The sequence below is a fragment of the Rhineura floridana genome, chromosome 10 (genome assembly GCF_030035675.1).
Source record: "Rhineura floridana isolate rRhiFlo1 chromosome 10, rRhiFlo1.hap2, whole genome shotgun sequence".
NCBI classification, from domain to species: domain Eukaryota; kingdom Metazoa; phylum Chordata; class Lepidosauria; order Squamata; family Rhineuridae; genus Rhineura; species Rhineura floridana.
This window is the reverse complement of record NC_084489.1, coordinates 60,287,881-60,305,841: the sequence shown is the minus strand read 5'-3', so window position 1 is coordinate 60,305,841 and position 17,961 is coordinate 60,287,881. Positions and strand designations below refer to the sequence as shown.

Genomic DNA, 17,961 nt, shown 5'->3' with positions numbered 1-17,961 from the left:
GAATTCCACATTAACGAAGTAGCAAACATGAATAAGAAATGTGTCAGGAAGCCAGGCTTTGCTACTTAGAAAGAGATGAGTTGTTCCCTCCAATCGTCTTATTTGTATGAAGCAACCACATTTCAAAGTAAAAAAAACCCAGTGAATGTTTCAAAAAGTTCTTCACCAGCAGCCATGCTACGTTCATTAATATTCAAGGAAATAAACAGGTGTTCTGTGATGTTGGAATGCTTCAATATCAGTCTGATGAAGGGAAACTGATACCTTTCAAAAACCTTGTAAAAATATTTCACTTCTAAGTTATTGCTGTCTTTCATCAGAAGAACACAAAAAGCCCTGCTGAATCAGGCAAGAGGCCATCTAGGCCACATCCACATCACACATTTATTAGATTACTATTCCACTTTAAATAGTCATGGCTTTCCCCAAAGAATCCTGGGAAATAACATTTGTGAAGGGTGCTGAGAGTTGTTAGGAGACCCCTATTCCCCTCACAGAGTTACAATTCTCAGAGTGATTCAATTCCCAGGGAATTCTAAATATTCTAGCTCTATAGGTTCCCTAACAACTCTCAGCACCCTTCATGAACCGCACTTCCCAGTGTGAATGTACAGTGTAAAGGTGGCCCTGGTCCAGCACCCTGTGGCCAACCGAACACATATAGTAAGCCTACAAGCAGGACCCGAGTGACACAGGATGCTCCCTTCTTGTGATTCCCAGCAACTGGTATTCAAAGGCACCTTGTCTCCAACAGTGGAGGCAGAACATAGCCATTGTGGCTAGTAACCATTGATAGCCTTATCCTCCATGAATTTGTCTAATCCTCTTTTAAAGTCATCCAAGCTGGTGGCCATCACTACATCTTCTGGGAGTGAATTCAGTATTACAGGATTCAACAGGGCTGCATGTGTCATTGCCTCCCCACACCTTGGTTTGTGGTTCCTCGTTCACAGGTTATCATGAAAAATGGATTCCCTTCCTACTAACAGTCTTCCATAGGGATTTGCAGACCTCCCTCACCATGTGAACACCAAGCACATGGGAGGAAAGTGGGACTCTGCCTGCTGGCCGCGCCCTCCAAACGCAGATGTGTCCCCTAGCCACAGCCTCAAAGACCATGCATTCAGTGTTAATGAGAAAGAGGACTACACATATACAGCTCTATGGACATGGGACTCTTCCTCATGATCAGGAACCCTCATTGGCCCAGGGTTCCTGACTGCCCTATGTGTATCATGAATCGTGTTACATGCAGCTGCTGGACAGGCATGGTCAATCGTCTGCTGGAAAGGTGTAGCCAGAAGCAGGGGTAGTGCTATCAGGCCCCTCATACTTTGTAAACATGCAAGAAAACATGCATCAACACCCCTTTATGTAGCTCCTGAAATTGGTGCAGTTTTAATTATTGCATTTGACAATATAGCTCAATGCACACAATATGGGCTCTTTCCCTGACTCCTAGCTTGCACTATGAAGCAGACACCAATTCAGTCATTCAAGTGGGGAAAATTCTTAGTGATTTTTTTTATAGCTAGTCTCAATAATAAGTCATAACATTTATGTAATCACTTTAGAATGTCCTACATGCATCATTCTTATTATCTCTGCAATCCTTTCTACCATCCTCTGATAATTTTATCATCCTGATATTGCTGGTGTGGGGCTTCCTTTTTTATTTTTGGATTTTAATTATTATATATTGTATTTTTCCATCACTGTTTTGATTGCAAGGCATACAGGGAATATTTCCTGATGAGCAGCTACATACATTTAAATAAATAAATACTGTCTTATGCTACTATAGCACAACAGTTACTATGCTAAGAAATGGATGGGGGTACGCATACTTTATTCTGAAGTGTTGTCACAAAGGGCTGATGCTGATGTATTACCATCCTGCCTTTAAACAGGAGTAGCTCTCTCCAGTCCATCTCCTCTTAATTGCAAATTCTCCACACCCTTACCTACAGTTTGGTGTTGTGCCTGCACTAAAGTTACCCATAGTTAATGCAGACTAGGTTTTGCTTCTAACATAAAGATTTGAAGGTGTTTACAAATTTGGGTATAGGAGGAAAGTCTGAAGGATGTTGGCGCAGTGCAACCATAACACCAAGTTAATGATCGCAAAGGAAGGCAGAGGAGGGTGCGTTGAATTTGCTTTCAAAAGCAAATGGCCTGACAACCTGCATAAGAACAGACCTAAGAAAAGGCCTGTTGGATCAGGCCAAAGGTCCATCTAGTCCATTGTCCTGTTCTCACAGTGACCAATCAAATGTCTATGGGAAACCCACACGCAGGACTAGTCCCATTTGTGGTTCCCAGCAACTGGTATTCAGAAGCATACTGCCTCCAATAGTGGGAGTAGCCATAGTTAAGCGAACAGGTCAAAGGATAGGCAACTTTACCACTGCACTATCTGATAAACAGATTCCAGTCTGATGATAATAAATATTTAATTTAAGCATGAAAATAAAACTGACAGACACTTATTTCAACCGAGAACCCACTGACACTGTTAAGAATTAGGCCAGGCTTACTTTGAAATTCCTGCATGTTAACAGAAGCCACAAATATCTGTCTCAGCACCATTTCCTGACTATGGTATGGCAGAATTGCAAGAGTTCTGCATGTCAGCTTGTCCATTCAAGATCTGCATGACTAATAGCCTCATAAACAAAAGAAACACACTGTAAAGTCTGAACCATAAATTTTACAAGAGATAATAAAATAAAGGTGGCAGCAAAATACTATTGATCTGAGAAATTGGTGCTCTGTGATGATAAATTATAGGTAAAGGATGTGAGCAATAATTAGCAAAGGTTACATTGCAAAGGAATACCTGGAAACAAAGGAACAGATGTTTGGGCAACTATATATCTGTATAGTAGAGGATTTCATTAGCATCCAAGCTGGAATACTGAATACTAAATAGGGGCAGGGTATGTATTTAAATTAAGCCTACATATAAATTGAATGAGCAGCAGAACAGCTAGAATGGCAAAGTTGTGTGACTGCTTCTGTCCGATTAATGCCATCAAGCCTGCCCTCTAAACAGTGATTGCTAAAGCCAAACCAAAATATTCATTTCACTGGTGATCGGCTTTAACTGTAAAACAATGTTCAAATTCCTGAGTACCAGCACACTAGACCATATTTTCAGGTTTAAAAATTGCTACTCAGAATAATAATAATAATAAAAACAGCTGGTTTCAAGGACTGGGATTATTATAGTGTGCCATGTGTGTGCGTGGACTCATACTCACACAGATAAAACATAGATCTGACTCGGCACCTGTATAAATTCAACTGTAGCAACCAGATTTCAAAAAAGTTCATTTACAGAAAATAATATATCATTTCACAAGAAAGAAAAGCAAAACTGAGGGGGGCATTAGCTTGTCTTACCTACATACCAAGAATGGCTAACTGGCATAGCATGGACCATATTCAGATCTGGCCTCTGTGGAATTTGTATATGACCTCTGGCAGGTCTATCAAATTGTAATCCAGTATGATAAAAATATTTGCCTGGTTTTGTCTGTAATTAAAAGGGGAGGGAAATTCAAGTAGTAAGAAACAGGGTTCAATTTGAAAATAAACTAGTTAATGAAAAACAGAAGTGGCAGCTTACATTTTCTTTGCATCTGCATTGGAGGAGGAGATGGGGAGCACAAGGCTTGCTCAGGTTCATCCTTGTAACAGTAAACTATGGCTTAGCATTATGTGTGAAAAGATCCACTATGTTTGTAAATTCCCCAAAGCTATAAAACCCTTAACGCCGAATGACAGCAGCTTTATTAAGGAGCCTAATTCCTTATAATGGGCTGGATTTATTTGGCAAGATACACTTCTGCACCAGCCTACTAGCCTGGGGTGACCCAGAAAATGCAGAGGCTGGCCACATCCCTGCTTTATTTTATAAACTCCACATATTTGTTACATGATAAATCTGCCTCGGTATAAAGTCCAGTCCTTAATCTACAGTTCTTACTTTAAAATAAAATTGGTTCAGATAAACAATAGCATTCCTAATCATTGTACAATGCTTTGGTTACAATCCTGTTCTTAGTTTCCTGGGAGTAAGGCCAAGTTAACTCAATGGGACCTACTTTTGAGTAGATATGCCTGGGATTGTGCTGTTAAATCTTTCCTTTCTTTGGCTGGTTTTAACAAGCTTCCTGCCAGCAAACATCATCATAAATCCCACTGGCAAGGGTGTCATATCAGTGGAATTAAAATCTGTCTAACAGTTTGTCTAGCCCTTCTTGAAAAAATCTTATTTTAGTGCACATAAATTCCAACATACATTTTTGATACAAAACAATTGGGCTAACTTTTCCCTCGAACAAAACACATATGCATGAAAGCCAGAACATTCTTAAGGATTTCTTTCAGTTTTTCTGGGAACACTTCAGCATTTTCTAAGTCCTCAGTCAAAACAACTAGGAGCCTGAATTGCTGGGTTGACGTTTCATTCACTTTAACTTGCTCCATGTTTAGTCTCACTGATGTAAGTAAGGCCAAACCTTTTGGTGGCCCAACTTCCGCATCTCAGTTTCTGCAGCTGCCATAGCAAAAGCATCCACGCTCAATCTAATGTTGTTCGCTGACCTTAACATAAAGAACCTTAAAATTCAAGACCTTGGCAAAGTAGGCTTATCCTCAAGTGCGCAGGGAGGATCACAAAATGGTTTGAGACTGTTTTATGACTCCTGTCCTGAAAACAAAACAAAGACAACAGTTCTGACCTCTAGTGGGCAAGTGTTAGCAGGACAAATTTCTTCACAGATATTTCACGTCAGATTCTCGTTACATTGTTAGCAGTACACAGCCTGATCTACAAGGAAGATTCACTGTACCTTACATTAAAAAACTGATAGCAAAGGTTTAAAATGAACAAAGTCTGAATGCTTGAAGAAGAAAATATAGAAATCCATTATACAGTGAAACTACATGATATATACTGATGGATGTAAAAGTAGCCAAACACCTTTTCTGGGCAGGGGACAGGGGGAGGCAGTTTGAGAGAAGAGGGGTGAATTTCAAGCAGAGAAGCAGCAAGGGTAAGAGAAGGTGCTTAAACACTCCACCAGTTATACCCCTGTTCTAAATTATTAGCAGCAGATGGTGGCTGAGTTCACATGGAACACTAATCCATGGCTTAATGTTAAGTTAAGTTAAGACAGCTGGGCTGGTGCGGACCAGAGAGAGGGCATTCTCAGTTGTGGCCCCCACCCTCTGGAACTCTCTCCCATACGACCTTCGCCATGGCCCCTCCCTGGTAGGTTTCCGCCAAGGATTGAAAACTTGGTTGTTTCAGCGGGCATACAAGTCTCCTAAATAATTTTAGTTTACAGTGTATAGATGTAGGTTGGTGGATTATAATTGTTTTATATGTTAAAACTGTATTATATGTTGTATTTTTAATTATGTACGCTGCCAAGTTCATTCGGCCAGATAGGTGGCCTAAAAATAAAATTTTATTATTATTATTATTATTATTATTATTATTATTATTATTATTATATGGATGAGCTATAGTGTTGGGCTCACAGATTTCCCCTCCTCTTTCAAATAATTGAAATTTTCTCTGTCAACAAATAGCATGTTGTGTCATACAAACAGAGAATCCGGGTGTTCACTTTTCAGAACAAGCTGACTACAAACCATGGTTTATGAAGCTCACTTTTTTCATTAAGTAGAATTCATTGCAAGACAGGATTCCAGGTTCATACAACACAAAAAGCCAACATTCCTAATCTCCACACAAGCCCAACACTTTGCTTGGGTTCACTGAACCTTCTCCACACATGACCCCCATAGTGCTAAACCATGGTTTAGTGTTATGTGGAAACACAGCCAATAAGGCTGCAATGCAGCACAGGCCAACATCCACTTAAGCACACCTAACTCTGGGTTGGATTCAGGCCTCATTTCCTTGTAACTTCCTTTCATTTTACATACACTCATGTGGATCACAACCTATGCAAAAAATGTGAATGAATTCCAATTTCAATGCAAATTCCATTAATTCTTTCATTCAAAATGTAGCATTTCACACACCTCTGGTACCTCGTATCCACCAAGAGCACACAGTGACAATATTCCAGTCAGAACACTGTTACATTTTTCCATAATGATGCCAGCCCACTAGAAAGTGATTTTAGGAAGCAGAAGGCAGTCCAAATATTCATCTCCTCTTTCCCACTGTCCACTCTCTTCCAATCAGCAGAAGATCCTTCTGTCTCTAGACCTTTGATGTCACATCTTATACCTGAAAAGTCAGTGTGTCTGTGAAGATTTTGTGACATCAGAGCGCCATATCAATGGCTCACAGAATGTTAATGTCAACAAACTGAAGCCAGAGTCTTGGCATCTTAATTTCCAGGATTCTGTGATATCAGTTGCTAGACAATCTGGCAGCACCCAGTCAGACTGGATTCTACCATCATGATGCCCCCCATTTTATTTCATTTGTTCCTGGCATAAATCCAAAGGTACTACGTTTCCAACAAAACTTTCGTGCTGCATGCTTTTGACCCCTTGTTCTTAATTCTACGGCCACATGAAGCAGCCCAGATGGTATCCAAAATGGCATGGGGGAAGGGTCCAAAAATAGGATATAATGTGAGAGATTTGTCTCACATGTTTATAATATCTCCAAGACTTAGGTACACTTAAATCCACTCATTTTAATTGGGTTAAGCACACCTAATGCTTGGTTGTGGCCAATGTATGCATTTTGCACTAAAAACAAATCTGGAACTGAATATTGAACATCAGAAGGTGCCTTATACTAAGTCAAGTTATTGGTCTATCTGAGTTAGTGCTGCCTACTCCTGGAGTAGCCAACACAGTCCCCTCCAGATGATATTGGACTACAACCCCCATAATCTCTGTCCACTGGCCATGCTGGTTAGGGTTGATGGAAGTTATAGTCCAAACAACATCTGGAGGTCACCATGTTGGCTATCTCTGGCTTACTCTGGTAGATTTTCACTAAAGCAGGGGTAGCCAATGTGGTGGTCTTTGGATGTTGTTGGGCCATCTTCCAACAGCCTCAACCAACATGGTCAAAGAGCAAGAATGATGGGAGTTGTAGTTCAACATCTGGAAAACACCACATTGGTGACCACTGTACCCTTTTAACTAGAGGTAGCAAGGACTGAGCCTCGGACCTGCAACATGCACAGCATATACTCTATACTACTGAGCTATGGCTTCTCTCCATTCATTTCTTGTTGAACATGCAGATATACTGTAAATATGCATGCTGTAACTTTTAGATTACATTTTTGAAAAACAATCTAATTTCTTTTACTTTGAATAGAAATATCATTGAGTTTCTGTGGGAGTTAGACCCCTTTTTTAAACCTTATTGCTGGCATATCTCTCTGCAGCACAAGTGCTGGCACAACAGCTAGAATCTCAGAGGTGCAAGGGCTAGAGCTGCTCTATAGGAGAAAATGCAAGATTTGCCTTTGATTTCTGTGGGAATAGGATTCCATCTTGATAGGCAATCAAGAAGCAGTCTAAATATTTGCTGCTTAAATATTTTTTCTTAACTTATTAAGGCACACAGTATGAAGAAATCAATAGTACTTTAATGAATGAATATCAGCTGTTTTAGTAAACCAGTCTGTGCCACTGTGTGATGACAGATATTATTAAACTTCTTACATTTGCAATTATTAAGGCTAAACGACCATATCTGGTGCAGAATAGCTGTGCTCTTTTAAAGTGATTGGCTATTACAGATCAGCTATCATAGAGAAGGCTTTCATAGATTATCACAGAGCCTACCAATGGGAGAAAGTTTAGCAAGTGCTAAAGCAGGCATTGGGACCCTGTGCTCCGCCAGATGGTGCTGGACTCCAATTCCCATCAGCCCTGACCATTGGCTGGGGCTGGCGGGAATTAGAGTCCCAAAAACATCTGGAGGGCCATCGGTGCCCCCTCCTTATCAGTTAATGATAACCCCCACCTCAGTTCATCACATGAAAATATCCTAACGACAGCAACATGATAGTGACAGACATATGACCTGGATTTTCCCCTTGACCTCACCTACCATATTAGCCCTTAGAAATATCCTGGGTTAACGTCATTTAACGATTCCTACTTTCTCTTCCCCATACCCACGTCCTCCAGGCATGAAAATGGAAATGGACTGCCTTCAGGTCGATCCCAACTTATGGCTTCCCTATGAATAGGGTTTTCATGGTAAGTGGTATTCAGAGGGGGTTTACCATTGCCTTCCTCAGAGGCTGAGAGGGAGTGACTGGCCGAAGGTCACCCAGTGAGCTTCATGGCTGTGTGGGTATTCGAACCCTGGTCTCCCAGGTCATAGTTCAATGCTCTAACCACTATACCACACTGGCTCTAGTGCCACCAAGATTTTTCAGGCTCACAAGTCTGCTCTTTATCCATGTCTATAATAGCTATTCACCTAGCAAATCTTCTGTTCAGGTAAAAGAGAATGCCTGTGTTACTCCTTATGTATAATTAGTTCACAGGGCCTAGTCTAATGTTAATTCATTAAAAGGACAGTAATAGCGAAGACTTTGATCTAGGAATCTGACACAGTCCAGTGAATATCCACCCAGCTGGAAGTCCTGTTGAGCGTAATGGGGTTTACTCCCACATAATGGTGCATAGGGCTGTAGCCTTTACAGAACTCTGGTGTTCCATTAAAATATGATCAATGCTCCATTAAAAACAACAACAAAGACTAAAGTGTTACGTCTCTTAATTTGTCAAGCAAGAGCTTCCATTCATTCACCAGCCATTATAATGCCCATTCTAAATATGAAGAGCATAAGAAGGGCCTGCTGGATTAGGCCAATGGTCCATCTAGTCCGGCATCCTGTTTTTACAGTAGCCAGCCAGATATCTGTGCAAAGCCCACAATCAGGACCTGCATGCAAAAGCACTCTTCTGCACCTGCAGTTTCCAGTGACTGGTATGCAGAAGCATACTTCCTCTTATATATTTTGATTTATTATTCTTATTAGATTAATTACCTGCCCTTCGCTAATAGGTCTCAGAGTGGGTCACAACAATGGTACAAAACACAATCACAACTAGATTAGACCTAAATATATATCTCACAGGTGTCAAAGGCCAAGGTAAAGAGGTCTTTACCATATAACAAAAGCTGTATAATGAAGGTGCCAGATACACCTCTGTTGTGATTTCCACAACTTAGAAACTGCCACAAAGATTGTCCTTTCCCAGGCCACCCCCCCCTCAAACCTCTGAGGGTGGTGGAACTACAAAGAGGGTCCCCTCTGCTGATTGTAATATTTAAACATAACACAAAGGAGAACTTGGACATGTGGCATTTCATGCACCTGGGTCTCCTTTAAAGCAGGGGAGCTCATCTTTGCATGAAGTGTTAGGATGCCAAGGAGAAGTAGACACTGCACTGGTGTGCTAATGTTGCATGGGGAGTAAGCTGGGAGTATGCAGGTTACAATGGAGGACATGCAATAATACGTAGGTAAGTATCACTTGATCAGGCCTAGGAATTGCTGCATCAGCCCTTAAGCATTTGGAATGGGCACACCAGTAACTACAGAATTTGACATGATGCTGACATGATGAGGACATTCATCTTGACAGATTAGTCTGAATTATTAGCCTCCTAAGAGCCAGTGTGGTGTAGTGGTTAGAGTGTTGGACTATGACCTGGAGACCAGGGTTCGAATCCCCACACAGCCATGAAGCTCACTGGGTGACCTTGGGCCAGTCACTGCCTCTCAGCCTCAGAGGATGGCAATGGTAAACCCCCTCAGAATACTGCTTACCATGAAAACCCTATTCATAGGGTCACCATAAGTTGGGATTGACTTGAAGGCAGTCCAATTTGTCAAGCAAGACCTTTCTCACCAGCCAATTTTTTCACAAACACATCTAGATTATAGTAATACCTCAGTTAACAAAGTAGATGTGTTCCTGGACACTACTTCTTTAACAGAAACTTTGGTACCAGAGATAGGAATAACATGGAAAGAATAGGGATAGGTTTCTACATCCACTCATAGCTGGTGGGGGCAGCTTCAACAAGGGCCTACCTGGCACCCAGCCACTCCCGCTCCTTCCCCCCAACTCCTTCTCCTCCTCTGAATCATATTGGATCCTTCCCTCCCCAGCCCTGGCAGAAAGCCAGAGATATTTTTAATGCAAAGCAAACACATAGGCTTGTCAGTTTCACCCTAGCAAAGCAAAGGCACAGACCAGTTTTTAAAGTTTATGCAAAGCAAAGAAACTGTCTGGTCAGTTTCACCTTAAAGCAAAGGCACAGGCTTGAAAGTTTATCCATATTAAAACAAAGCTAGTCAGTTTCACCTTTAAAAAAAGCCTTTGTTAAAAGGAACTTTCTTCTTGGAGGATTCCTCAAAGGAGGCATTACTGTACTCTAAAAATTCCTCTCAAATAACTGTAGGAATAATAGTAGAGCAACCTGCCCTAAGAATCATTTATGGCCTGTTAACGGAAGAAGCTGTCTTATATTGAATCAGATCTTTGGTCCATCTAGCTCAGTACTGCCAACTCTGACTGGCAGCGGCTCTCAAGTGTTCAGGCAGGAGCTTTTCCCAGCCCTTCCTGCAGACTCCAGGAACTGAACATGGGACCTTCTGCATGTAAGGCAGATGCTCTATATGATCCTCTGTTTCAGAATAAGAACAAGAGAAAAGCCACAGGGCATTTGGGGAACTTGATTCGTTATTGATTTAGCTGCATTCACTGTGGTTTTGCAGCCAAAGGTGTTGAGAAACTGACCAGCAGCAGTTAGGAAGCAACCTTATACACATATGTCAGACTATGGGTTGTATCCCATGTCATGCTAAGTAAGCATCCCATCAGCACAAGAATTTCCACTTGCACAACAGGACTTTCTTCCCTAATCTCCCCCTGAATCTGTTCTAGGGGTTCCCTCAACCTTCTGGAGCAGATTTCGGGGGGGGGTGCAGGGTGCACATGGGAGGGGGGAGGCGAAAGTCCCATTGCACAAGCAAAAATCTTTGCCTTGAAGGGACAAGTTAGCTAAATGGTTCCTTATTAGTCCATCTAGCCCATTGCTGTCTACTCTGACTGACAGCTGCTCTTCAAGGTGCTCTCCAGCAGCCCAGCAGCCTGAAATGCTAGGGATTGAACCTGGGACCTTCTGCATGCAATGCATTTGCTCCATCATGGAGCTGTGCTCCGTCCCTGGTATATTCCCACTGACTTATGAATTACTAGCCCCAACTGACTGTTCTCTGAGTTCTAGGTAGCTACAGGTGCTAGGATGCACCAGCACATCATTTTTTGACTGAATTAGTGCTTTTGTTTGCCGCCCTGGGCTCCTGCTGAGAGGAAGGGCGGGATATAAATCAAATAACAAATAAACAATAAATAATTAAGTGTGGTGCAGAAGGGAAGGAGATTAAAATGAAAGATATATATATGATACCACAGCTGGCAAGATACTAGACTGAGGAGAGATGGGTTCAAATCCCAGCAAATGGATTTACCAGGCATCATTGCCCAGCTCACTACACTTCAGCCTCAATGCTCAGTCGTTAGTGGAAATATCAATTACAACTGTCCTTTATTCATATGGAGTTGGACTTTTTAAAGTCATTTATTAATTGTTTCCCATTAACACATCAACAATAAAACATAAATACAATTGGTAGGCCAATGCAAATAAAGACTGAGACAGAAATCTCCACTCCAAGAAATCTTCCTGTTGGAAGAGGAAGGTCTTCTATAGATGCTTCAAAGACACTAAAGACAGCACCTGTCTAATATGTAACAGGAGGGAATTCCAAAGGATAGATGCTGCCACGCTAAAAGTCTGATTCCAACATCCTACAGAAGAAACTTTTCAATGAAATGGTATCTGCATTTCATCCTGTCCTGCACAGCAAAGTGATTGAATGAGTATATAAATGGTGAAATTATCTTTTAGGTATCCTGGTCCCAAGCTGCATAAGTCTTTATAAACCAGCACCGGCACCTTGAACATAGCCCTGAAGCTAGTTTTAAGCCAGTGCAAGTCTTCAGTAGCAGTGTAACATGATAGTGATATTCTGCCCCATTGAGCAGTTGAGCCACTGCATTTTGCACTGGCTTCAGTTTTTGGGACAACCTTGGGGGCAGACCCATATAGAGTGCATTTCAGTAATCCAACCTATAGGTTATCAGCACATGGAGAATAGTGGTCAGGCAGCCCCAGTCCAGAAAAACCCACAACTCTCTTACCAGCAGAAGCTGGGAATAGCCACTCCTAACCACTCAGGTCACCTGGGATGGACAGTTCCAGAAGCACCCCCAGTCTGTAAACCTGCTCCTTCAAGGGGAATACAAGCCCATTCAAAGTCGGCAATTGATCAATTATCTGGACTCAGGAACTGCTCACCCACTGTGCCTCCATCTTGCCAGGATTCAGATTCAGTTTCCTGGCCCCCATCCAGCCCACCACTGAGTCCAGGACTTGTCTAGGGCTTGTATGGCCTCTCCTGGTTCAGAGAAATATTACAAAGAAATAGAGCTGGGTATCATATCATAAATAGAGGTGAGTATCAATCTCCAGAAATAGAGCTAGTGTACAAAGTCTAATGACACCTTGCCCTTTATCGCCTAATGACTGCACATATAAATAGCATTGGGGACAAGATGGCACCTGGACCCATCAGGTCATACCCGCTTCGCATGCTTCAATAAGCCAAGAGGGACAAGGGTTGAGAGAATACATGGTTGGGTGCATCATTGCATGCACCTTGTCCATGTCCTCAGGCTGCATCAGCTGAGACTGATCCCATGATAACACAGCAGATGTTGCTCTAGACACTTCACAGAAAATGGCAATAAAAGATTGAGGATGAAAGAGATAAAGAATGGCCACCATTCACCATGGGGATAAATTAGACTACAGGTAACCAAAATGTGTTTTTTTAAAATAATATATATATATATATAATATATCTGTAAAGTCCCAAGCTAGAAAGATCTATCAAACCACTGGTATGAAATATAGTATCAAACTACCTAAGTCAGCCCTGATGGCTTAGTAGTGTTTCTCTGAAAACCACGGAGAAGTTTCTACAGTGTCACTAGGCATCTTATTTCATAACTGAGAAGTTCTCACTTATTTATTACCCTTACAGCCCTACTCTTATTTTACTCCAGATCACTTTCATGGGGCTCCCTCACTCCCTACTTAGTTTTAACAATGTAACAGCATCATGTGCCCACGGACCATTTCTCTGGCCCCTTAGCAAGCTGCCTTCAGGCAAAATAAAACTTGCAGAAGGCAAACACCAAGAAGGACCAAAAATGGATTTGTCCGATTGAAAGCAGATATTCAGCACTTTAAAGTGACATCAGCTCTAATATACTTTAATCACTGCTTTGTACTCCAGATCGAGGTGGATTCCGCCCCACCCCCCGCTTATGGATGCAGTGTTGTGCAACTCTTAAGTAGCAGTGTATAATCAAGATATTGTGCTTGCTTCAGATTTATTGGCCTGAAGTAAGTGAGTGAGATATATGCATTCCCACCATTTAGTCACATTTTAAGTTTCAATATGCACTCTGTATAGTTAGGATGAACAAGCTGTAGCCATTCGGCGTTAACAATTCTTGAGACAAAAAACTTGAGTACCTAACTGTTGATGTTAACAGATTCCACGTAATTACAACAGTAATAACATCAGCTATACCATCAGGGGCTCTTTCACTAGATGATCAAAATAGGTGACCTCCAATATTAGATATGTCATCACCTGTCAACAATGACCTTCTGGTGTCCACACAGGAATAGATCAGTCTCTACAGCTAAATGGACACACACTTGACATCAAAAACAATGAGAAAACTCATCATTCTTCACTCAGAAAATCTTCACAGGGAGACCCCAGTGCAAGATGGAAGATCTAGACTTTATCAGCAAATTGGATGCTATTCATTTAGGTCTTAATTGAGACCCAGGATTGTTGTGAACAGTCACTATTCTTATATGTCGTAGGCCTTCTGTACTTCTCAAATGTCATACTATTTTGGTTTCACTGTCTACATTTTTTTTCTCTGTACACATGTATGTGTGCATTCACAAGTGCAATCTGCCAAATAAGGATAAACATGCATCTGACAGTGAGTTCTAGTCTATAAATTCCACCATAAATTGTTAGCCTTCAAGATGCCACAAATCCCTTTGTTGTTTTTCCTGCAACAGACTAAGGCTGCAAACCTACACACACTTGGGAGTAAGTATCACTGTACTCAATGAGATTTGCTTCTGAGTAAACATGCACTGGATGACCTGGAATGCAATTGCCCTTGTGGGAGATACCAGAAGGTGCAATATCCTGCAGAATGTATATCCCCCTCCCCTAGCCATGTGCACAAACCCTAATAACACAAACACTTTCAACTAGTCTTTTGCAGACCATCCCACACCTCTTGTTCCCCCATTTCCCAACCCCCTTAATGGCAGGAAATGAAAAGACAGGAATCAATATTACTATATCAGAGAAGATTGTGAAACCTTGCATCACTCCTCAGAGGAAAGCAACACCAGCAACATTACATATCCACACCAGTCAATAACATTCTTGTTTGAGCCTTTGTAAGAACAGGACACAGAATGAAAGAAATAGATCCTAGCTGTCTGATCATGAACCATCCATGTAAAGAATTGTGTGAAAGAACAGAACAGCAGCAAAAGAGAAGAGTTGGACTGAACGGAGGTGGGGGTGGGGGACAGAGAGAGAGAGAGAAGCAACAGAAGCTCTGGAATCCATTCCCCCCCATCAATGTACTGATAAAAGAAGGCAAAGACAGCCTCTGATGCCTCTTCCTTTGGTACCAATATAGTCACAATGAAACAACCAACCAGTTTTACACAAATATTAACAGTTCACATTTTCCATTCTTGAGGCAAATAGGGCAGCCACCTTTTGTTCCCCTGGCAAGGCTCCTGTGTGTCTTTAGTAACTGTATGGCAAGGAGGAGATATAAGAAAAGAGGTTGTCCTCAGCACTCAGGGTGGGCAAAACTTCATTGGCTCAACTTCTACTTTCATAAATATATTAGAGGCACACAGAAACCTTTCCAGGAAGAAGAAGGGGTGGGGGAAACTTAGCAACCCCAGGTAAAAGGAGAGCTTCTAGTGCCTGCTCTAGATAGGCGGGCTTACAGATGAGGATACCTGGGCACTTACTGCTGAGACAGAAAGCAGCTGCCTGCAGCCTGGAAAGGTTACCTGTTTCCACCAAAACTGCATTCCCCTCAATCCACGTGGAAGAAAATGCTAAACTTCTCTTTGGTTCGCTACTGAAATTTCCCTCATGCAGTAAAGGTGGCCAGCAGCTGGCCCTAAGCAATATGCCTATGAACTCCTGAAGCAGACAGAAATTCAACAGGTGCCTATTGCCCAACTCGTTCTAAAACGGTGGCAGAAGTTGCACCGCCCCTGATGGTATTAACAGGCACAGCAAACATCTCTTTGATAAGAGTTGGGAGGAAACTGACAAATCCGTCTACTTCTGGGGACCCAAGATTGAAGAACACTGATCTAAAGGGAATCACAGCATTCACTTCAAGCAGAGAGACAGAAGGGATCCTGAAGATCTTCTCATCCAACGCCCTTTGCCTGAGGACAGGATTCTGGACAAACAAATCCACATCTGCGCTCTGCATTCCATCCCTCCAGAGTACTAAATTCCATCATTCAGGCAAGTGTGCCAGGAGCAAGAGAGGGAGGAGGAGGAGGGGCATGCCAGGTGCCCTATACAAAAGGTGCAAGTGCAGTGAAAAAATGACAATCAGCAAGCCAGCCTCGCAGTCATGCCTGAACAGGACAACATCTGCCCCAGCATCATTTCTTCTGAACTTCAGCCCTACAGGTGGAAGCTGATTGCTGTTACGGGAAAGCAAGGGGAATGAACTCTGCACATGCTCCAGAGCAACCTCCCAGCATTAAACTAATCCTCAAGGCCCAGGGAAATGGTTCCTCTCCTCAAGTCCCCACACTGAGGCAGGACCCTCTGGCTCCAAACGTATTTAACCCTCTTGACTCTCCACTAATCCGGACTACAGTTTCCCCTCGATGAGGAAGACCCTCCCACACAATTTAGCAAAGCTCCAGACGGTGGTCATCCGCAGAAAACGTCCAGCCCTCCTCTGCACGGGATGGTGCTGGCGCACTTTGCCACTTTCCCGAACTCTGCCCACCGGCGTCTGCCGTCCAAGCCAGCCGCCTTTCCCTCCTTACCGTGGCTCTGCCTCGGCTTCAGGGCATCGAGGAGCTGCAGCCGGTCCGCGAAACACTGCACAAGGAAAAGCACAGCCGCCGCTATATTGGCTCCCCAGAGCTTCGCCATAGCGCCTCCGGGGCTGCCCCCTTTGTTAGTCTCTCGCTTGGGGACGGGGGCGCAAAATACAAAACAAAACCGAAAACAGCGCGCAGGGAAGATTCGCGCGTCCTTTTCCGCCCCTTTAAATCCGGGGTGGAGAAAAATCACTTTTTATTCCGAACCGGTTTCATTGAGACCAGTAGGAGAGGCGCCTACGTATGCCAGTCCCCACGGTCGTCTTCTTTTTCCAGCCTGCGAAGCCAAAAGACGATCTTAGTCCAACGGCGTAACAAGGGCAAGTGTGTGCGCGTGTGTGTGTGAAGCAAAGAAACCCAAATCAGATTCGATTGCTAAGTAGTCCCAAACTCGCCCAAACTGCAGAGGAGCGCCGGGGAATGTGAGGTTCTTGAGTGGGGTGGGTGTGGGGCGAGGAGGAAGATTCCCCCTCAAACTCCCCCCCCCTTTGCTAATCCTGAACAGATCTCCAAGCGAGGAGAGAGGCGGCCGGCTTCAAAAACCGACGGTGACTCTTCGGTCAGCCCTACTGAGCAAGACAAAACCCTTCTCTGGGAGTGTCCATACACACATGCGTTCTCCCCCTCCCCCGCTCCTCTCCAACTCCTCAAAGCCGTCGATCCGGCGGAGAAATCCAGTGGGCAGGTCTAGTGATTTCGGAGACAAAACAAGCTCTCCCGCTCTTCCTGTGTGTGAGGATGGCATAGACTGGGGATGGGAGGGTGCTTCTCCAAACAGCCTCGAGGAGACCGATCCCGGCCTTACTTACACACACACACACACACACACACACACACCGGCCCAAATCGCCTCAAGGCGATTGCCTCAGATGGGGCTGCAACAGAGCCCTTTCAAAGGAGAGCGAGGGGTCGCCGGTTGCCCGATGAAAAACAAAGGGAAAGGGCGGGTGAGCGGGTGGCGCCTCAGACGCATACGCCGAAATGGAAGTTGGACGGAGCCATCCCGAAATGGTCTCTGTCTGTCTGTCTGCTGACGAGGGAGAGGGCGAAGCGACGCCTTGACAGATGCTGGATGTGAAATAGTTTGGCTGCTTGGCCTCCCGGAGGGGGGGGAGGGGAAGCGCGGCGGAAGCGCTCCCTTTCCCTCCACCCAGCCGGTCCCTCTCACTTCAGATCAAGGCGCAGCAGCAACAGCACCGACCCCAGCCCCCTGCCCTCACCTCCTCCTTCCCCCACCTTCCTCTGCCGGAAGCCAGCTGCCCCAGCCGATGCACTTCCCCGGAGGACGAGAGAAAAGCGAGCGAGAGAGAAGCGCCTTCTTTCTCTTCTCCTCCTCGCAGCCTGCAGCTGTGGCTTGAAGGCGATCCGCACCTCAGTGCCACAACTCTGCCTCGCAGCTGTTTGTCCCCCAGCAGAGAGCGATCACACGCATCTCGCCCTCCCACGGCCTCCTGCTCGGAGGAAGAAGGAGAGGGGGCTCATCGCTCCCACCCACCAGGGCGTGCAAGGGCAGGGCGGGAGCGCTTAACCGAAGGCACTGGCCTGTCTCCACAAAACAAACCCACGCGGCAGAAGGAGGCATCAAGGAGAGCAGCCCGCAAAGGCGGGAGGGGCGGGGAGCGTCTTTAAACCGGATTTTG

At 43.9% G+C, this 17,961-nt stretch overlaps 1 protein-coding gene across 2 annotated transcripts in view; it reads right to left on the bottom strand.

Moving 5' to 3' along the window:
* Positions 1 to 17,470, bottom strand: part of PLXDC2 (plexin domain containing 2) — a 326,726-nt gene extending 309,256 nt beyond the window's left edge. The window contains exon 1 of one of the 2 annotated variants that reach the window (XM_061586483.1): positions 16,265 to 17,470. In XM_061586483.1, the coding sequence (XP_061442467.1) occupies positions 16,265 to 16,373 (109 nt within the window). In that variant the 5' untranslated portion in view covers positions 16,374 to 17,470. The remainder of the gene's footprint in view (positions 1 to 16,264) is intronic. The other variant, XM_061586489.1, reaches the window with a different exon arrangement.
* Positions 17,471 to 17,961: the final 491 nt, after the last annotated feature.